Genomic DNA, 22,916 nt, shown 5'->3' with positions numbered 1-22,916 from the left:
GGTTGTGCTATCAGAAGCACAGATACCAATGTCGCAGAACTACTAACTGTGGTATGTAACCTATCATTAGTTCAGATTCTGTGCCAGATGACTGGAGGTTAGCTAATGTGACACCATTTTTTTTTAAAAAGGTTCCCTAGGTGATCCTGGCAATTACAGGCTAGTAAGCCTAATTTCAGTATCAGGCAAATTGGTTGAAACTATTGTAAAGAATAGAATTATTGAACACATAGATGGACACGATTTGTTGGGGAAGAGTCAACATGGCTTTTGTAAAGGGAAATCATGCCTCCCCAATCTATTAGAATTCTCTGAGAGAATTCTTTGATTCTTTCTTTCAACAAACATGAGAACAAGCGTGATCCAGTGGATATAGTGTACTTGGATTTTCAGGAAACCTTTGAGAAGGTCCCTCACCAAAGGCTCTTAAGCAAAGTAAGCAGTCGTGGGATAGGGGGGAAGGTTCTTTCATGGATCCATAACTGATTAAAAGACAGGAAACAAAGGGTAGGAATAAATGGTCAGTTCTGAAAATGGAGAGAGGTAAATAGTGGTGTCCCCCAGAGATCAGCAGTGGGACCAGTGCTGTTCAACGTATTCATAAATGATATGGAAAAAGGGTAAACAGTGAGGTGGCAAAATTTGCAGATGATACAAAATTATGCAAGATAGTTAAATCCAAAGCAGACTGAGAAGAGTTAAAATGGGATCTCACAAAACTGCGTGATTGAATTTCATCTGTCATTTTGTTGCCCAATGTTGATAAATGCAAAGTAGTGCACATTGGAAAACATAATCACAATTATGCATATAAAATGATGGGATCTAAATTAGCTTTTACCACTCAAGAAAGAGATTTTGTAGTTATTGTGGATAGTTCTCTGAAAACATCTGCTCAATGTGCAGTGGCAGTCAAAAAAGCTAACACAGTGTTAGAACCCATTAGGAAAAGGATAGCTAATAAGACAGAAAATATCATAATGCCACTGTATAAATCCTTGGTACACCCAAACCTTGAACACTGTGTGTAGTTCTGGTCACCCCATCTCAAAAATGATATATTGGAGTTGGAAAAGGTATAGTGAATGGCAACAAAAATGATGAAGGGTATGGAACAGCTTCCATATGAGGAGAGATTAAAAAGACTAGGACTTTTCAGTCTCAAAAAGTCGACTAAGAGGGGATATGATAGAGGTCTATAAAATTGTGAATGGTGTGAGAAAGTGAATAAGAAGGTGTTATTTACTCCTTCATATAACACAAGAAGCAGGGGTTACTGAATGAAATGAATAGGCCTCAGGTTTAAAACAAAAGAAAGTACTTCTTCGCACAACACATAGTCAACCTGTGGAACTCATTGCCAAGGAATGTTGTGAAGGCCAAAAGTATAACTGGGTTCAAAAATATAATATGAGCATAGCAGACTCTGCCAGAGACTTCCTTTGTGACTTTGGGCAAGTCACTTCATGTCTGTTTTCCCCCATATATACTATGGGGATAATATTTTCCTACTTCACGTGAGTATTTTCAATATAAGTGCATTAATACTTACGAGGAACTCAGATACTGCGGTGATGCAGGCTATGTAAATAATTGTACATTGTGTAGAAAAATAAAATAACATATTTACAGTTCTAATAATTTCTATCAAATAGAGCAAGCATTGTACAATGAAGAATGTTTTTTTCTTTTTCTATCATAAAGAAGGTCTCTTGCCTACTGTTCAGACTACCTCAGGATTGGCTGTCATTCTCTTTACTAAGACTATGTTTGAGCCTGTTGAAAAGTTGCCTTGTTTGGTAAGTATGCTTCTTCTCTTAAACTAAAGCTATAGATATTTACTACTACCAATTACTAGGTACTTTAATGTTCTATTTGTAATTAATCAATAAGATTGGCATTAATTGATTTTGTTTTTGCAGGTCAGTGACTTGCTCCTCCACTCAGTGAAATGTGCTAGTGTACCAGAGTGGTTTGTGAGCAGCTGTGGGCGCCTCTGTACTGAAGAGCTCTCTGATTCAGTCCTCCTCTTCCTTTGTCATGGAGCGCTGGCCATGTTAGAGTGGAAGAATGGCAGTATGGGTGAAAATGGAGAGAAATTACTCTTAGATATTGCGTTGGTTTTGTTATCTTTGGCTTCACGGTAGGTCTATTTTTTTAATGCTGTTTTAACAACTATTTTTCTGACCTCTTACATGTTCATTTCTGTCGTTGAAACCATACCTACCAACAGTGTCCTGCAGTCCATATCCTTTTCTGAAGTTGGAAATTTAATTACTCTTGTCCAAGTTTTGCACCTTTAATAACTTATTCTGAGTAATCCTAATGATACCAATCTAAAATAAATAAAATATTTGCGTATTTCATTGCCTAGATCAGGGGTGGGCAAACTTTTTGGCCCGAGGGCCACATCCGGGTTGTGAAACGGTATGGAGGGCCAGGTAGGGAAGGCTGTGCCTCCCCAAATAGCCTGCCCCGCCCCCTCCCACTTCCTGCTCCCTGGCTGCCCCCCCTCAGAACCTCCGACCCATCCAACCCCCGCAGCTCCTTGTCCCCTGATTGCCCCTCCCGGGACCCCCTGCCCCAAATCGCCCCCCTGGGACCTTCCCCATCCACCCCCCCCCAGCCCCTTTTGGAATGTGGCCCTGTGAACATGGGCGGAGGACTCAGGAGGAGCAGGGGCAGCCGCGCAGCCGGAGAGAAGCGGCGGTTTCCCCTTCAAAGCGCCACTTCTCTCCGGCCGGCTGTGCGGCCGCCCGGTGCTCCTCCTGAGTCCTCCACCCACGTTCCCCGTGCTCCCGCCACCCGCACCGCCCGCCTGCTCCCCTGCCCCCGCAGTGCAGCCCCTCCCCCCCATAGGGGGTGCGCTGGTTCTGAGCTGCCCAAGTGCTGGGCCCGGGGGCCCCCTGTTGTTGGGGGGGGCCGTGCCAGGGCACCCTGTGTTCACCTCTGAGCTGCGCCACCTGGCCGGAGCCAGCCACACTGCCGGCACGGTGAGCTGAGTCTGCGGGGGAGTGGGGACAGCAGGGGAGGGGCTGAGGGCTCAGGGGCTGGGCAGGACAGTCCTGCGGGCTGCTGTAGTTTGCCCACTTCTGGCCTAGATGTATTTGCAGTTTTCAACTGTTTCCTGAAATGCGGAAATACGTAATTTTTCTTTTGATTTCAGTAGGACTAGTGTTGGAGTAAGGGATTACTCCGCGTGAGAAAGTGTGGCAGACTCAGTCCTTATGTAATAATGTGAATCTTATTTGTTAGATTTCATCTTTTCTGCGAAATATTCTTGTTTTCGTACAGAATAAAAGGAGTGGAACTCTTAAAATGTGATGAATTATGTGGATACAAGCTTTGAGTACTTGACCTTTTAAAATTGTCATCCCTATTAAAATGTAGATTAAAATATATCCCATATACAGCTCCATCCTCTCTACTTAAGGGGTCAAGGAGGTGGTTACTGTTTTTTACATTATGTCATTATTATACTGTTTAATTTTTAATTTTCTTGTGACAAAGAAAACATTTATCCTTTTATTTTTAAAGTAGATGTAAAGTAATTATGTGAAAAATAGTAAAGCTGTTCAGATATCAACAAATACTCAGTTCCTTATGGGCTTAGTCCAAATAGCCAGTCAATACTATTTTTAAATTAAGATTGTTTGTCAAGACTATTTGTCAGGGAATTCTAGCAGTGATAATAATCCATGGTAAAGAAGACAGGGTGGTTTATTGCAGTGTTTCTCAACAACTGGTGCGTGGACCAGCACTGGTCTCTGAGATCTCCCTGACACAATTTAGGAAGGCAGCAAACCGGTCCCTGGTATCAAAAAGGTTGAGAAACACTGGTTAGTGGACTGAGCATGGAATTTGAGTTTTGATCCTGCCACTGACACAGTGTGACTTGTCACTTAACTTCTCAACCTCAGTTTTCCCACCTACAGTGTGTGGTCACTGTTTCCTTACTTGCCTAAGGGGAAGGCGGAGGAGGATATTATGAATTAATGTTTTTAGTGCTTTAAAAATGTAAAGCAATATTTAATAAGTAATACTGAGTGGATAATGACAAATGGGAATACTGCAGATTTTTTCTTTCTTTCTTTCTTTTAAAGATTAAAAGAATCCAATATGGCAGTATCCTTATCTAGAATCTTAGCTATTTGGACTAATTCAGCATTGGATGTCCTTGAATCAAGCTCCCAAAATCTAAAGAGCAGTCTTAATGGAAACTCCAACACAACTGGGAAACTGCTGGAATATGTGTACACGCATTGGGAACATCCTTTGGATGCTGTTAGACACCAGGCCAAGTTGATATTCAAGAATATCCTGCGGATACACCAAGCCACTCTTAAAGAATCTGTTGTAAAATCAGACCCTTTCTTGCCAGTGTTGACAGAGAGCTTGCTAAGTTTAGAATGGCACGTTAAAGGGAAATATGCTTCACTTGGCTGTCTGGTGGAGTGTGTGGGTGTCGAAAATATTTTAACAGTGGACAGAACAATCCCAGCGCAAATCTTGGATGTAATGGGTGATCAGTCTCTTGCACCTTATGCAAGTGATCTTTTGGAAACCATGTTTATAAATCACAAGAGTCATCTAATATCTGCATTTCAAAAAACCATCTGGATTAACCACTGGCATGACACATGGGTATCTCCTCTTCTTTTAATATTGTGTGAAGGAAATCCTGACCAAACTACTTATGTAATAGATTACTATTTACCAAAACTGCTCAAATGTAGCCCTGACAGTCTGAGCTACATGATTAAAATTCTTCAGGCTTCAGCTGATGCTAATATTGGTAAGAAAATAAATTTAATATTTATAGTTCAGATGTTTAGATAAGCTGCAGCAATTGTAGAGAGATGATTTCTGATTTGTTTTTGTCTTAGAAGTAATAAGTGGGAGAGGCAGGGAGAGAAATTCCAAGCTTTCCTTAATTGCTCTCAGCATAGCTGAGAGGAATTTACAGTGATGGCTGAGTGCATATATAAGAGCTTCTCCATTTTAAGTTATGTGTTCACACCCTCACCATAAAGCAAAATGTCACTCTAGCTTTACTTGTATTTTTTTAAAATTAAGCCTGCCTAATAGTTTCCTTATTTATCAGTTTTTAGTTATAAAATGCATGAGAGTTTCTACAGTATTTCTGTATATTTTGTCCATATTTCTTATAAACACTTGCGCACAACAAGTATAGAGGAAACAAATCAGTAAGCTTTGTAGTTCACTTTTAATAAAATATTTTTGTTACAATGGGCTGTGATTAAAAGGTTTATGGTACTGTTGTAGCTACATGGTTTGGTGGTGGTTCTCAGAGTGGTTTTGTGAACTGCTACTGTTGGCTCTCTCAGCCGTTTCTGGTGCTACTTGGAATAAGGAATGGGGGACCTGATTGGATCCAGGAGAAGATCCTTCTCTTAGGATGTCACTCACAGACTAGAAAGGTGGGGGATGCCTGAAGTAGAGTACTGATATTCCAACCAGTATTATATTAATAAAACAGAAATTATTTATTCTTTCTTTAGGCTCTTGCAATACCAGAGGTGCTCTTGGAGCCTTGATGGCATGCCTGAGAACAGCTAGAGCTCATGGACATTTACAATTTAGAGATATCATGAGGGATGGTCTACTATCAGTTGGATGTGTAAAGCAAGGTTTAGTTCATCAGCATAATCAGGTAGATGAAGAAAGTTATTTATTTTTGTGCTTTAAAGTGTGAAGACTTGGTTAGCCTTACAATGTTTTATTTCAGTATCATTATACAAACTTTCTGTCTCAAGTATTTATTCCAGGTAAAAACAAAAAAAGTCTATGGTTCACTTTGGAATGTTTTGTAGGTTCGCATTGATGCTTTAGGTTTGCTTTGTGAAACTCATCGGAGCACAGAAATCTTGACTATGGAAGAGATGCAGCTAATTCAGTTTTTTATTACGTACAATTTGAACAGCCAGTCCCCTGCAGTGAGGCAGCAGATTTGTTCCCTACTAAAAAAGGTAATCTTCAAGAATAAACAATATGTAGTAAGGCCCATGTATTTATGATTTTTACACTGTTTAAAACCAAGTCTCTTAGCATGTTATAAAATGGAGACTATTTGTGATACTGTAATGCTTAAAAGCTCTAGTTGTGGATCAAGCCCTATTGTGCTAGGTACTGTACAAACCCAGAACAAAAAGATGATCCCTGCCCCTGAGAGCTTGCAATCTAAATACAAGGTAACAGAGAGTCGGGAGAGTACAAGAAAACAATGGAGACAATATTCGTCAACATTTTAGTCAGTGGTATCAGTGCATTATCGGTCTTACTTTTGTGTCATCATGCCTACAAAAAACTTGATGAAGAGTTTTGAGGAGGATAATGCGGTATATTTGAAGATGTTTATGGAGAGCTCCTCTCAAGCATGAGGGACAGCATGGGAGAAACCAATAAAGGTGCTTGTTTGGAAATTTAACAAGTGGATGATGGAGGCTGATATCATTATCCAATTAGAGACGGAAGTTGACATTTCGATTAGTAAATGAGAAGTAGGTAGAGTGAGGATAGGCTGTGAAGGAACTGAAGAAAAGCAGCTTTTCCTCAAGATAGGGTAGGGGCACCAGTGGAAGGATTCAAAGAAGGGTGATGTGGTCAAAGCAATGGACTAGGAGAATGATCTTTGTAGCAGTATTCTGAATGGATATGAGCAGAGCAAGATTGCATTTGTCAAGGGATGTTGCGGTAATCGAGACATGAGGTGAAGGAGAGTTTTATCTGAATGGATGGGTAGAAAAACCCCAAACTGAGAGGGATTATGCAGAAATAATCTGCAAGATGTAGACATAACTGGGAACTGAAGAGCTAGAGAAAGAACTGAATTGAAAAGGACACCCAGGTTACAGACTGAACGACCAGCACATTGGTAGTGGTGAGCACAATGGCTGAGAAAATTGGGCATGAAGGAGAGAGGTGGGCTTCAGGGCAAAGATTAAGAGCACTGTTTTTGTCATGTTCAGTTTAAGCTGATGGCTAGACATCCATGGGGAGATGTCAGAGACAGGCTGAGATTTTAGTTTGGACAGAGAGGACCGGTCTAAAATAGAAAAGTTAATCTGCGAGTTGTCAACATAGGGAAGATAGTTTAATTTGTGCTTGCAGATGAGACTACTTGGAGATAAGCTGTTGAGGGAGAAGTGATGGGGATCAAGGACAAAGCCCTGTGGAACCCACTTAGAAAGCTGGAGAGGGGATGAAGGAGCATTCTCTGAAAGGTGTGCTGGAGGAGTAATTAGAGAAGTAAGAGGAGAAACAAGAAAGGACAGAGTCATGAAATTCAAGAGAAGACAAGATTTTAAGAAGAGCATGGTTGACCATGTTGAAGGTGGCTGACAGGTCAAGTAGGATGAGGACAGAGTGCTGGTTCTGAGCTTTGGCTAGGAAGAGGATAGTAGAGAATTTGTCAAGGGCAGCGTCAGAGGAGTGCGAGGGGCAGAAGCTGAATTGGAGTGGGTCTAGCATGGAATTGGAGGAGAGGAACTCCAGATGGTGATTGTAGACTGCATGTTCAGTGAGTGTAGTGTTTGAAAGGGAGATGGAGTGGTAGTTGGAGAGGCAAGTGGGGTTAAAGGTGGGAGAGACTAAAACATGCTAGTATTGTCAGGGAAAGAAAGAACCAGAGGAGGGTGACAAGTAAAGGAGAAGAGTAAGGTGTAGGGGATAAGAGTGGACTTGAGAGCAATCAGGCGATGGGGTTGGATGAGATCACTGAAGCAAGTGGAAAGGTTAGAGGAGGACAGGAAATACGAAACTTCTGTGTAAATGATGTGGGAGAAGGAAGAGAGAGTTGTAAGGATACAGGAGCTGAAGGGAATGAGATATAAAAAAGTGGCTGTGAACCTTTTACAGAATGGGCATTCCAGAGACAGCAAGAGAAGAGGAGGAGGGGAATGGGCGTGAGGTTAGGAGTGGTGGCAGGGATGGAGGAGGTGGATGTGGTATCTGGATTTGTGCTAGCAGGAGAAGGGGCAGATCAGGGTGGAGAGGGGAGGATCAAGGAATGTCAGTAGTGTGATTGTTACATGGTACATGAACTTGTACGCTTTTTGAAACTATAAGCAACTAAACCTGAAAATTATGCCCAAATGTGTTTTGTTTAAATCTCTTATTAGTCATACTTCAGTGTGTGTCTGATCAACTACATTTTGTTTGTGTTTAAAAGTTGTTCTGCAGAATACAAGAAAGTTCCCAGGTACTTTATAAACTGGAGCAAAGTAAAACCAAACAAGAGTTAATGAAAGAATCAGCTAAATGGGATCATTTGGCAACTTTACAGCAGTATAAAGTAAGTATAGGAGCTGTTACAAGAGGTCTAATAATAATAATAATAATACTTAGCATTTTTATAGCACTTGAAAAGCATTAACTACTAATCCACATAACACAGTCAGGAAAATGAAGGATATCCAGCTGCCTGCCTGGAGGGTTCTTCTCAATTTCACTTTAGAAAGTGAAATTGAGAAGCGCCTTCTAGGCTGGGCAGTTGAGAAACCAAAAAATTCCAGTTTGGTTTTCCCACAATGGAATTTTTTATTAAATCTTTTCCTGGTTTGGGGCAAAAACACTTTTTGAAAGCGCAGCTTTTCTTTCGTTCTTTCTTTCGTTCTGTGGAGTTTTCCATTTTCTGGCCAGCTCTAATTTTTTGCCCACTGTGTTGGGAGGCATAACTATATGGGTGTCATCTTGTATCTGATTTCTCAGTACATTTTTATTAAGGTGCATAACATACAAACTGTACTCAGCACATGCCTTTTGTAATCTTCAGGATTTCATGTCATCTATATGTGACAAACTTTTTGAAGCCCTGTTTCCTGGCTCATCCCATCCAACCAGATTTTCTTCATTAACTATTCTGGGATCAATAGCAGAAATATTTTGTGCTCCAGAAGGTGAGGTGTTTGACTTTCATAGTGGGGCAACGGTAGGGTTAAAAAATGGGCTTGCTTACAACAATGCCCTGGTTAACTGGGTACTCAATTTCTGTGTCAGTTTTGCAAAATTTACACTTCAGGTGCAGTTTGCTATATTGTTTCTTCTTTAAATAAAATGACGGTGTCAATAAAATAAGAAAATTCTGATTTTGGAATAAGTGTAAATTAAAGGATGATAAATGCAGTTTTCAGAAACGATGGAGAATTGAACATGCTGCAGTTAAAATATCAAGACCGTAAAAACTGTTAGATTTGTAAAGACTCAAATGATACTGGGTTCTCCGAGTACTGCGCACTAAAATTAATTAGGTGATTGCTCATGTTCTGGTGCTGATAAAGTATTGAGACATTATTTCTTTCAGTATCAGGACTATTCGATCATTCTAAAGTATTCATAATAGGAGCCTGTTTTGAAGTGTTTATAATTAGAAATTCTGTATTTAGATTGTATGAGCAACTTAAAAATAAAATGGTTTGTAAAAATTATATAGAAAAAGCTAAGTATTTGAGCAAGAGAGTAGAATGACTAATGAATTCAGAAACTAGACAATGTTTTTAGAGTGGACTATATTAAAAATTTAGCTAAGTGATCTTATATGTAGGAGTAAAAGTGTGCTTTTCAAAACAGTATGCACTTTTGAGTCTGTTGCTTCATTCCTGTTAATGCCAAATAGTCAGTCATGGGTAGTCAGCCCCAAAAATCATGTTTTTTTTTTTTTTTTTTTTAAGAAAAAGTATTTTTAATTCTTTTTATTATCTTCTGGGTTTTGAACTTTTAGAGCTCAGTCTGGTCACATTTTCAGTCTTCTCTCCAAAGCCATAACAGCTAGAAACTTTTTTTTTTTTTTTTTTTTTAAATGAAAGCTGCGTTTCTCACCTAATTACATGGCTAGAGCTTTAAGGAAAGCTAACTTGGTGAGAGTTGGCAACTGTGAGCTTTGAGAATATTAGAATTATTTTTTAATGTGATAAGTACCTTTTGTACTCTCTGGGGCTTGCTTTCTATATTACAAATATATATTTTTAAACAACACAAACTGATTTGTAGGCAGTGATAGGAAAACTCTGTAAATTGAAATAATGCATTACTCTGTTTAGCCTTAACAGAGTCTTAGAACTTCTCTTCATTGTGGGGTGGTGCATACTATAGTGATTTCTGAAGCACACTAATGTGTTGAGCATTAATCGGTCCATGTAGATCCTGTGACGGGTTGGATCACAGAAATCCCCTTGGGGCTGCCAACTGATATGCCAAGACTACTTTCACAGACTGAACGCCTTCCTAGTCTGGGCACAATCCTTTCCCCTGGTCCAGCCCTTGTTCCAGCTCAGGTGGTAGCTAGGGGATTTCTCATGATGGCTGCCCCCTTTGTTCTGTTCCACCCACTTATATATCTTTTGCATAAGGCAGGGATCCTTTGTCCCTCTCTGGGTTCCCACCCCCTCTTTCTCAATGGAAAAGCACCAGGTTAAAGATGGATTCCAGTTCAAGTGACATGATCACATGTCACTGTGAGACTTCATTACCCACTTGCCAGCACACATGTATACAGGAAGACTTACAAGTAAAACAGCCATCTACAGTCAATTGTCCTGGTTGATAGGAGCCATCAAGATTCCAAACCCCCATTAATGGCCCACACTTTGCATAATTACAATAGGCCCTCAGAGTTATATTTCATATTTCTAGTTTCTGATACAAGAGTGATACATTTATACAAATAGGATGACCACACTCAATAGATTATAAGCTTTGTAATGTTACCTTACAAGAGACCTTTTGCATGAAGCATATTTTAGTTACATTATGTTCACATTTATCAGCATACTTTCATAAAATCATATAGAGTGCAACATCACAGATCCTGCTGGCTCACATCAAATGTTTAACTAGGGAACCTTGAGTGTGCACCAGCAGGGTCTATATAGACCAATTAACGCTCAACAAATTAGTGTGCGTTAGAAATCAAACTCCCGTAGTATGCATTATCCCACTATGTAGACAAGCCCTTAAGGTTTGCAGTAGTTCCATTAAATAAAAGTGGAATACAAATTCTTATTATTTGATAATAACAAAGCATAATGGTGACATCGGTTTCTTTGAACAGGTCAGATGCAAGCAGTCTTTCAGTTGGCTCAAGAGATTGATCCTACCCGTGTTCAAACGCTAATCCAGTGTTTTGCCAGCACTTTTGAGGAAGTAAAAGTTTTAGCATTTGAACTTCTTATGAAACTACATGATATGTTAGATTTACAGGTATGACACAATTTTAGTTTAAAGATACGGATTCCCTAAAAATCATACTTCCCGTTTTAATTGTTTTATCAAGAACACAGACCACACATCAAATGGAGATCAGAATGTGATGGTCATTTTCACAGTAGCACATGAAGAAAATGTTTTTGGTTTGATATCCTTTTTTGCCTCATTGGTTGGGAGAATAGGAGCAAAATTTAGTGGGGAAGGGAAAGGAGGAACCTTAAGAAAATGACTTGCGGCTGCATGACCTTGTACTGTGATTGTATCATATCTCATAAATTAAGGAGGGGTCAGGCCAAGTCACTACTTAGAAAGTATTAGTGATATGGGTGGTTTAATAGGTGCCAGTTTTCAATCTCCAGCATGTTTGAGGCACTGTTGTTGAAGGGGCTGTCTTCCTGAAGAAGCGTAAAACCTGAGGACCAAACCACTTCTGGTCATCAAAGATCCTGTGGCATGCTCTGATAGAATAGGGTTAGTGACCCGAGTGTTCTAGCAAAGTTCCAAGTTGGGTGGTTATATGATGAGTATCTAAATTCCCCCATTAATATCAGTTGAAAAAAGATACTTGTTACTTTCTGCTTTTAAATATTGTGTTGCTATGTGTTGTTAAGCTGCTTCTGCCTTCACCCCTGTGGTGTTTCATTTTAGTGGTGGATGAAGTGAACACAGTATATGCTTTGCCTATCACTAGGTAAGGAATCCCAGGAAGGAAGGCACTAAAGAGTGAAAAGTATTGACTATCCGTGCCCTGCTATGCCATCCTTTTGAAGGGTATTGCTGAGGCATTTGACTCACCTATTGTTGTACCTTAGAACATTCTGCTCTTGGTCTCTCTCCCTTACACTGGTTCTTTGTGGCTGGTTTTAAATTGATTTTTCAAGCTGTTGCCTCTGTTGTCTGCAAATTGTCCCCTTAATTAATCTGATTCTGGCTTATTTAATTCTTGCCATTTATTACCCTGAAAAAGCTTGATTTAGAATGTATAAACAAATCAGTGGGCAGCTGCTCTTTGTTTTTGATTGTTTTGTGTGTGCTGCACAGTATATGCTGTGCTCTTTTTTATAATAATCTGCATAGGGCTTTTTCTGTGTAAAGTCTGTTACCAGTTAAAATGCAGAAGAAAATGTTTTGTTTTCATAATGTTTTGAAGTGTCTGAGCACTGCTTTATATATGAAGAGTCTTATTTTCAATAGATCTGTAGGTATGCATTTGCTGAATGTTAGCAAATGTGCTTGTGCAAATCTCTTGACATACGGTAGGTAGTTGGTATACAAAACAGATACCTGTGAGAAAATGCACTCCAGCAAAGTCACTGAAAATCAGACCCCAAAAGGTTTGAATTAAAATAATTAGCACCGTTGATCTGTAAACTCAAGAAAAATGTATATTGAAAATTACTGAACCTGTATTTTTTTTATTTCAGGATTCTGAAAATCTACATCTCTTATTTCAAGCAGCCATGGATCTTAGCATAAGTACCAAACCCTATGACTGTGTTACTGCCTCATATTTGCTGAACTTTTTAATACATCATAAAGGGCTACTGAATGTCTGCTTAAACAATCAACAGGTTGCACATGCATTTCAGATAGATGAGGATATGTCTGCAAGCACCATGGAAAAGAACACTTTAGCTGGTTAGTTCTGAGGAATAGAAATTTTTTGGATTTGTTTGTTTAGAAGCCTCCATCTTATTTTCTTGCTGGCTATTCTTATGGGCATTCCGGAAAGAATAAATGTACCTAAACTTTTATGAAATTAGGTTAGATTTAAGCATTATATTTAGTATAAATAGAACAGTTTGAGAGCTGATAGTCCTTGCAGGTCAACTCAGGGATGTCAACCTGCCCTAACCCCTACCCCAGCCATGTACTGTAGGACAGAAAACTGGCCCCCGCCCTCCTGTGCTAGATGTAGCCCTATAATGCTCCACTGCCTATGCCTTATTCATACTGAAAGCTTGGGCTTTCTTGTTAACAAACTGCTCTTGGCCCCTCATAGTCTTTTCTACAAATTTAAAAAAAAAAAAAAAAAAAAAAAAGTACATCTCTACTCCGATATAACGCGACCCGATATAATATGAATTTGGATATAACGCGGTAAAGCAGTGCTCTGGGTGGGCGGGGCTACGCACTCCGGCAGATCAAAGCAAGTTCGATATAACGCGGTTTCACCTATAACGCAGTAAGATTTTTTTGGCTCCCAAGGACAGCGTTATATCGGGGTAGAGGTGTACTAAGATTGGGAAGTCATAAATTCTGTAGAATCGCCTATAGCAGGCCTGCACAACTCGTAAAGCGACGAGGGCCATATTACTCCAAAGAAAACAGCTGAGGGCCGAAACCCCCCAAGCGCCGCCAACCCCCCCCCAGCGCCACCCAGCCCCCCCCCAAACACAACACCCCCCCCCCCCAGTGCCGCCCGCCCCACAGAAACAACCCCCCCAGCGCCGCTGAAACACACACCCCCAGCGCCACCTGCCCTGCGGAAACAAACCCTCCTTCCCCAGCGCCGCCCCACCGAAACAGCAGTATTGAACCTCGGTAATATGTTATAGCGGGCCCCTAAGGTAGTATAATTAAGGTAAAAGAAAAATGTCTTTTTTGCTAGAAGTAGAATAAGATCTTCCCCCCCACTTTGTAATCAATTGCCCTGTTGAATGAATGAGGTAGGCGTGGAAGGCAGGCACCTCCAGACAGCTGCAACCCTTGGAGAGGGCAGGGCCAGCTCTAGGATTTTTGCCGCCCCAAGCAAAAACAATTTTGGCCATCCCCTCCTTTTTTTTTTTCGTGCCCCCCTGGCCCTGCCCCAACTCCACCCCTTCCGAACCCCTTCCCCAAATCCCCAGCCCCGCCTCCTCCCCCGGCGTGCCGCATTTCTCCCCCCCCCGTGGGCCCCCTGCGACCTCCCGCCCTAGCTCACCTCCGCTCCGCCTGCTCCCCCGGGTGCACCACCGCTCCACTTCTCCCCCCTCCCTCTCAGTATCCAAATTCAGGCGAGGGAGGGCGGAGAAGCGGAGCAGCGGTGCGTTCAGGGGAGCAGGCGGAGCGGAGGTGAGCTAGGGTGGGGGGGCGCAGGAAGTAACTGGGGGGGGTAGAGGAACCACTCCCCTCTCCAGCTCACCTCCGCTCCGCCGCTCGGCTTCTCCCTCCCTCCGCTATTTCACGCAGCAAGCCTGGGTTTCGCACGCAGCAAGCCTGGGAGGGAGGGGGGAGAAGAGCGGCAGCGCGTTCAGGGGAGCAGGCGGAGCGGAGGTCAGCTAGGGTGGGGGGGGCGCAGGAAGTAACGGGGGGTAGAGGAACCACCTCCCGCTCCAGCTCACCTCCGCTGCCTCCCCCGAGCGCCCCCGCCGCTCGGCTTCTCCTCCCTTCCAGCCTTGCTGCATGAAACAGCTGTTTCGCGCGTGACAAGCCTGCGAGGGAGAGGGGAGAAGCGGAGCGGCGGCGGCGCGCTCAGGTGAGCATGCGGAGGCGAGCTAGGGCGGCGGGGACACTTTTTCCCCATGCCCTGGAGTTGGTGCCTATGATGGCCGGCACCGGAATGCTGCCCCTAGAAATGTGCAGCCCCAAGCACCTGCTTGTTTTGCTGGTGCCTGGAGCCAGCCCTGGGAGAGGGGATGAGAGCCGAGTCAGATCAGTAGAACAGGTCAGCCACCGATTCGCCGCTCACCTCCTCAGCCCCCCTCCCCCGGCTCGCCTACTCACCCCCCGCGTCTGCCCGCTCGCTCGCCCGCCTCCTCAGCCACCACCCCCCCGGCTCGCCTACTCACTCCCTGCCACTGCTTGCCCGCTCGCCTATTCAGCCCCCCGTCCCTCACCCGCCACTTGCCTACTCACCCCCCCCGCTGGCTGCACAGTGAGCCCAGGCGGGCCGCACGTGGCCCGGCCTATAGTCTCAGGCCAAATTTTAAACCTGGCATCTCAAAAGCACCTTAAGTAATGTTTTGACTCCTGTAGTAAGTGCCCTGATTTTTTTTCAGTAGTGCCAAGCACCAGCAGCTCCTGTTGAAGTCCTGCTGAATTCCTAATGGCCTGTGGTTGCCCCTGTAACTATAAAAGACAGGTACAAAGCAAGGGCCTGATCTTTTTCTTGTGCTGCGCCTCAGAATTTTTCTTACCCATCTTCTTAACTTGGAGCAGGGGTGTTAGACTCATTCTCTGGAGAGGGCTGAATTCTATTTGCATATGGCCTTGAGTTAAAACTTCAGAACGACCACACCGCATTCCACACTGATATCAATGAGCAGTTTACACAGATATGAATGGTAGAGTATATCCTTTATGCAATAAATAAGCTTTTATTTATTTACTCTTTACTTTATCATTGCTCTCTGCATTGCTCAATGTGAAAATATGCTCACTTTTAGGCTTCACTGCTATTTCTGCCATTTTTTTCTCTTTCTTTTCACGGTCTCTTCTGCTGTTTTTCCTTTGTTTTCTTTCCTGCCGCAACTCTTAATTGCCTGCCCATGACCTGTGTCAGCTTAAGTCTTAACCTCCTCAGCATTCCACTGCTAAAATAAGCAACAAAATAATATTTACATTTAAAATGCCTTTAGGCTTTAGAGTTAACAGTTCCCCCCCCCCCCCCCCCGAGTAATTAGGCAGGGGAGTTCACTCCTCTGAATCATTGTTTCAAGTGATCTGCAACCTCAGACACACAGCATTGTGTTGGGTACATTCTATTCACATTTGGAAGGTTTTCATTGCAGCCATGATGGCTAGAAATCTTTTTAAACAAAAGCTTAGATTTTGCACGATCAGCCTACATATGTTGTGTGGGCCCCACAAATGCATCCTATAGGCTGGATTGAGCCACAAACCCTATCCATCTGTCTGTCTAAGGGCTGGTCCACACTAACCCCCCAGTTCGAACTAAGATATGCAACTTCAGCTACGTGAATAACGTGAATAAGTCGAAGTATCTTAGTTCGAACTACAAGGTACTTACCGCGGGTCCACACGCGGCAGGCAGGCTCCCCCGTCGACTCCTGAGTCCCCCAGGACCCAGAGTGCCACTGAAAATCAGCTCGCGTGCCGCCTTCGGCACAGGTGCTAGAGGGTGCCTACCCCTGTCCTAGAGTATGAAGTGGGGTGATGATGCTCTCCAGTGCAGTGTTTTGGGCCCAACCTGGTGGTTGTATTTCAGCGCCATCCCAATTTAAATGTTGTAGTAAGGATGGGAAAGGTGCTAATGGGGCTAAGTACGACTGAAAATCACTTGTCTGTCTTAGGTGCCGGAATAAGGATTTATGTGGCTGATTGGAGGCATCCAAGTTTGAATGTTCTGCCAAAGTGGCGGTTGTTTAACTAACCCTTCTTTAAGGGCAAATTCTGCCTTCTAATATGTGTATGTTACTTCCATTGACTTCAGTGTGAGCTGTGTGATTGTGTCTGAAGATAAGGAGTACTTGTGGCACCTTAGAGCATAAGCTTTCGTGGGCTACAGCCCACTTCTTCGGATGCATATAGAGTGAAACATATATTGAGGAGATATATATATATACACACATACAGAGAGCATGAACAGGTGGGAGTTGTCTTACCAACTCTGAGAGGCCAATTAAGTAAGAGAAAAAAACTTTTGAAGTGATAATCAAGATAGCTCAGTACAGACAGTTTGATAAGAGGCAAGTGTGAGAATACTTACAAGGGCAGATAGATTCAATGTTTGTAATGGCTCAGCCATTCCCAGTCCTTATTCAATCCTGAGTTGATTGTGTCTAGTTTGCATATCAATTCCAGCTCAGCAGTCTCTCGTTGGAGTCTGTTTTTGAAGTTTTTCTGTTGTAAGATAGCCACCCGCAGGTCTGTCATTGAATGGCCAGACAGGTTAAAGTGTTCTCCCACTGGTTTTTGAGTATTATGATTCCTGACGTCAGATTTGTGTCCATTAATTCTTTTGCGTAGAGACTGTCCGGTTTGGCCAATCTACATGGCAGAGGGGCATTGCTGGCACACGATGGCATATATCACATCACATATATGCCATCGTGTGCCAGCAATGCCCCTCTGCCATGTAGATTGGCCAAACCGGACAGTCTCTACGCAAAAGAATTAATGGACACAAATCTGACGTCAGGAATCATAATACTCAAAAACCAGTGGGAGAACACTTTAACCTGTCTGGCCATTCAATGACAGACCTGCGGGTGGCTATCTTACAACAGAAAAACTTCAAAAACAGACTCCAACGAGAGACTGCTGAGCTGGAATTGATATGCAAACTAGACACAATCAACTCAGGATTGAATAAGGACTGGGAATGGCTGAGCCATTACAAACATTGAATCTATCTGCCCTTGTAAGTATTCTCACACTTGCCTCTTATCAAACTGTCTGTACTGAGCTATCTTGATTATCACTTCAAAAGTTTTTTTCTCTTACTTAATTGGCCTCTCAGAGTTGGTAAGACAACTCCCACCTGTTCATGCTCTCTGTATGTGTGTATATATATCTCCTCAATATATGTTTCACTCTATATGCATCCGAAGAAGTGGGCTGTAGCCCACGAAAGCTTATGCTCTAATAAATTTATTAGTCTCTAAGGTGCCACAAGTACTCCTGTTCTTTTTGCGGATACAGACTAACATGGCTGCTACTCTGAAACCTGTCTGAAGATAGTGTTTGATCATTAGTCTTTACAGACAATAGTCAACTTAGGCTAAGACTGCAGATTGATAGCTTATTGTTGGACACCGAGTGAATGAAAAATGTGGATAATGTGTTGGGGGAAGAACTTGAAGGACAGTGACAAGTTTAAAGAGAACAATTACTGTGCATTTTACATTAATTGTCTTGCTGGCAAGCTTAATCTGTAAATGTATTTAAAACTGTTTTCCTTTTCTATGTGATGCTTTTTATTCTAGTAATCAAATATTTGTTAGCAAACCTCGAGCGAGAAATATTCCAAGCTGAAAAGTCTCTGCTGCAAGCAGCAGCTTCATTCCCAATGTATGGGAGAGTACATTGTATAACTGGAGCTTTGCAGCAATTACCTTTAAAGTAAGTAAAACATACTGCTGTGTGTAGTGATAAATCAGTAGTGAAGTTGACTCAGCCTTTCACGAGAACACAATAAGATCAGCAGTGTATAGTCCTAATGCAGTGGTTCTCAAACTTTTGTACTGGTGACCCCTTTCACATAGCAAGCCTCTCAGTGCGACCCCCCCCCCCATAAATTAAAAACACTTTTTAATATATTTAACACCATTATAAATGCTGGAGGCAAAGCGGGGTCTGGGGTGGGGGCTCACCGCTCATGACCCCCCCCCATGTAATAACCTCATGACCTCCTGAGGGGTCACGACCCCCAGTTTGAGAACCCCTGCCCTAATGCCTGGATTTTTTACTGTTTAGGTTTTTTTTAATAGGAGCTGACTTCATAATTTTGATTTATGGAACATCTTATTTAAAATTAATTGTATAATAAAGTGCAGATGCTATTTTTATTTCAATTATTTCTTGAAGTTTTGAATATATAATTACTTTTAAATTCCTTGTTTGTATTTTCTTAAAGTAACTTGACCTTGATGACTGAATGGAGGCAGATGGTTACAAAGCTTATTTTAATGTCATACAGACTTTCGTCTGTAGTATCTCCCATTGTCCAGAGTTCATCACCAGAGGGCCTTATTCCAATGGATACAGATTCAGGTAAATGAAATCCATTTTAGCAATAGTTAAGGTTGCTAGAGTTTTATTTAACATAATTTGAATGCTTGTAAGTCCAAAGTTATGAATGGTTACAAACAGTTTTTAATCAAATGTCTGTAACATACTTATAATTGACAAAGTACTTTAAAAAAATCATACATTAGCATTTAAAATCCTTCCAGGAAGACACAGTATGTATGGGGACTGGTCCTACTAGACTACTCGGTCAGACTCTTTCAGCACATACCTGCAGCCTACCCATTTTGAGCTCCCCTTGTCCTTAGCCCCTAACCCTAGTGGCCAGCATCCTGATTCATCTTCCCCATCAGCTACCATCCTTCTGAGTCTCACAGAGACAAGTGAAGGCAATAAGTTTGTTACCACTTTAAGGGAGGCTGAGTTAGGACATAAATCCATTCCCCAGATGCCAGCAGTCATACACCCCTGCCAGATATACAAAGCTATTGGTGGAGGCTTTGAGTTAGCATCTGCCTTTGCACATGGCCCCACAATACTAATACTGGCCCTGGTAGGGAACTCTAAGCAATATAGACTGTAAAGTCTGGGCCAAATTTTGCTGAATTTATGTATGTGAGATACTCCTGTTGTCATCAGCCAGGTTACTTTTTTACAGTGCTTAATTTGTGCCAGGGCTTGCCAGGGCTGAGCTCCGATACTTCTAGGAATGGCAATTCATAGCCCCGGCAACGCTGGGCTTGCTGCATTAGTTACGAATGTAAAAAAAAATTGCTTGAGCTCTGGTACCTTTATATCTTGAGCCCCCGCACCTATTTCATTACAAATTATGCACTGCTTTTTTGAGTAACGTGAGCAGCAATACCTGTGTGCAATTTTTGTTGAAGTTGAGTTTAGTTATACATGTGTGATATTGTAAAATAACAGTGAACAGTAACTTCTTTTGTTTTAAAAGTTCTTGGATATGAACTAGACTTTTTCCTTCGAGTTGTTTTATTTTAAAATATCAGAATCTTAAACCATTAGCTAACTTGGATAAAGGACATATTTTCTCACACTCTAGTGAGAAAGCATTAGTTTGAAGCATAAATATGACAAAGTGAGTAGAAGGAAGACTGTTTTCTTAACAAAGGCAGAACTGATTATTAGGGAGTTATTTGCTTTCTATTACTAACCAACTGTTTTCTAGTAATGTACCTAAAAAAGGTGTGTGTTTGTGTGTGTGGGGGGGAGGGGGGATGGGTTTGTGAATGACAAATGTCAAAATGATGAATTATTAGCTTAAATATTCTCTTATTTAAAACTTAGAAACTGCAGGTCGTTTGCAGATGATCCTGCATGAGATACAGCCACGAGATACAAATGATTATTTCACTCAAGCAAAAATATTGAAAGAACACCACAGAGTAGACTTTGCAAAACTGACTGACGACGAGCCAGTTGAAAATGTTTGCACAGAAATTAGAGGTAATTCAGAAGCTGCTTTTTAAAATTAAATCAGGATATTTTCCACGGAACAAGCAATTTTCTGTGGATGATCCAAGTTAGAAGTTATTTGGTATGTATAGCATTTCACTTTTAACAATAAATATGTCAGAAGCTAGTTTATGTATGGGCATGCTTTTAAAGGTTAATTCACTGTATTTCTAGAAGATTGTGGTTAATTTCTCTTTTGGCTACAAGTGAAAATGAGTTGTTTGCTGTTGGCCTAGTATTTATTGCTTTGTCTACACTGGCCAGATAATCTTTAACACCTTTATATCAAGCTAGGTTTAAACACAGTTTTTGCTTTGGTCCTAGTGTAGTTTCCCTGTCCAGCGTACACAAGGTCGGTAAGGAATTTATTAATGTAATAAAGCCCAACTCATGGACTGACACAATAAAGAGCCTCTGCTTTGAAGATTCCATTGTTAAAATAATAGGGGATGTTATGTAATTAATCCACTGGGGCTGGATGAATTGTAAACTTTTGTTTTCATACTTTTTTTTAAGTCTTTGTTCGTGGTGATACATAATAATATCTAAAATATAAAAAAGTTGTATTTTATACAGTTTTTAAAGTTAAAAACCTAAAACTTCCAACTGTCTTGACTCATTTATTTTCATTAGTTTAAAATAGTTATGGATGGGCTGTGCTTTTTTTATTTCATGGAAACAGTACTGTAAATATAGTGTTTTGGACTCCCTTTTTATTGTAGTTCATGTGATGAACACTAGATGGGGCCATTGAGTTATAAACATTTATGCTTATAAAAGATCTCATCAAACTTTGAGTCTAGGTTAAAAACAAATAAGATCTGGTGAATGATACATTTCTGACTGGTATTGAAGCTTAATTCCAAAACAAAGTAGAACATACGTTTACTTTTCATCCTGAAGTTGTAGTTATATGTGTGGTTTTATTGTCAATAGAATGGCTTCATTGACCAAAACAAAGGACATCTACCATTTAAAATATCACACTGATTTTTTTTGTCAAATTGTATGCCAGGCACAACAATGTAGTATAGGAATCTCAAGAATGGATAATTTTGTTCATATGAAAATGATTTTTGTAAGAAGATTAAACTTAGGAGCACTAATGATGAAACAAATTTATATTAAAATGTATTTAACTGAGCTATATGATATTGCACTTATTTTATTTTTAAGGTAAAGAAGGGCAAACATGTGATGTAACAGCTCAAATGGTACTGGTATGTTGCTGGAGAAGTATGAAGGAGATATCCTTGCTTTTAGGGATGCTGTGTAAACTTCTGCCTTTACAGACTGTGTCTGAATCTTCTGATGGGTTAATAACAGTAGAACAGGTATGAAAATACTTTCTGCTATAAAATCTTGCATTTCTGGAAGAGGTTTCTAAAAATTTCTGGAGGGGAAAATATATATATATGGAAAAGTTGCATTCATTATCTTGTTCTTTATTTTACATTTTTTATTTTTCAATAAATTGACATGCAAAAATAATCAATACTGTAGGAGTAACAGATGAGAAAAAATAGAGTAACAAGTTAGTAAATTAATATTCTGCTAACAAACTCGTGAGATATTCATTCTTGTTCAGTAGTGTTAGGGCCTTTACCAGGTATAGGCTGCAGCCATTGACATTCTGTCCAGTGTGGGGCGGTGTTGCACATATTAATTCGGAAATATAACTTTTACTGTATTTTAGTGAATTAAAGACTCAATGGAATGTCTTTGCTTCCATTTTGAAACATGGAAGTTCATACTTATGTTGAAAATGTTCTTTTTTGGACTTCATACTCAGTAATTTTGGGGGGGAGAATTATGTTGATTGTTTCTGAGTATCATGTTCTGCATAATATGGTTGATTAAAATTATAGACATTTTGTGGGTTGGTCCCTCTTTCAACCGCCCTCCCCCCCCACCGTTTTTAAATTGAAAGACCACAAAAGCTAGCACACTGCCTGGGAATGTTCAAGGGGCTTGAGTTCAGTGTTTACTAGAAATTAGGTTACCGCAAGTATTTTATTTGGGAATATTTTGAATTTATTAGATTTCTGTTTTTAATTGATGATCTTTTTCCTTTCCATATGGTTTCAACAAAACCAGTTGCCAACATGGAAAACTGAAATATGCAGCACATACTTCATGTTTAATCTTTTTCAACTGAAAATAAATATTTAGTTTTGCTTAAGGTGTTACCACATTCTAGAACAAAATAAATAACAGTATAGTATGCTGATGATCTGATTTATTATGCTGTCTCATGTGCAGTGCCTTGGAAATAATGCTAATATTTTTTTATTCACACATTGTCTCCAGCTCATATGTTTGCATCTGGTTAGCAGCTGTGCTTGTACTGTTGCAAAGCTCTGGAGTTTAGATGAGAGAACAGCAATATGTCTCCACTGTTATGTTTCTTAATCTGTTCCAAGTCAAACAGGAATTGGTGTCTTGGAATTAGTCCGCTCTGGAGCTGGCGCCCCCATCTTCACTTGGAAATGCAGCCACAATTAGTGCTTACTTCATGAGTGTCTGTCAGGGTATTTAGACACACAACTCTGATTTTCATAGGTGACTCTGCTTTCATGCCATAT

General features: G+C 41.0%; 1 protein-coding gene across 1 annotated transcript in view; it reads left to right on the top strand.

Annotated features, from left to right (window-relative positions):
• THADA (THADA armadillo repeat containing) overlaps nt 1-22,916 on the top strand; it is a 132,462-nt gene that overhangs the window by 12,144 nt on the left and 97,402 nt on the right. Inside the window, exons 8-20 of the mRNA XM_065400810.1 lie at nt 1,705-1,799; nt 1,923-2,143; nt 4,104-4,810; nt 5,511-5,674; nt 5,835-5,990; nt 8,192-8,314; nt 8,795-8,918; nt 11,069-11,200; nt 12,628-12,861; nt 18,093-18,228; nt 18,743-18,879; nt 20,164-20,322; nt 21,508-21,665. Coding sequence (XP_065256882.1) covers nt 1,705-1,799; nt 1,923-2,143; nt 4,104-4,810; nt 5,511-5,674; nt 5,835-5,990; nt 8,192-8,314; nt 8,795-8,918; nt 11,069-11,200; nt 12,628-12,861; nt 18,093-18,228; nt 18,743-18,879; nt 20,164-20,322; nt 21,508-21,665 — 2,546 coding nt within the window. The remainder of the gene's footprint in view (nt 1-1,704; nt 1,800-1,922; nt 2,144-4,103; nt 4,811-5,510; nt 5,675-5,834; nt 5,991-8,191; nt 8,315-8,794; nt 8,919-11,068; nt 11,201-12,627; nt 12,862-18,092; nt 18,229-18,742; nt 18,880-20,163; nt 20,323-21,507; nt 21,666-22,916) is intronic.

This window comes from Emys orbicularis, chromosome 3 (genome assembly GCF_028017835.1).
Source record: "Emys orbicularis isolate rEmyOrb1 chromosome 3, rEmyOrb1.hap1, whole genome shotgun sequence".
Lineage (NCBI taxonomy): Eukaryota > Metazoa > Chordata > Testudines > Emydidae > Emys > Emys orbicularis.
The sequence above is the reverse complement of the archived record's forward strand: the minus strand, read 5'-3'. Positions and strand labels throughout refer to the sequence as shown.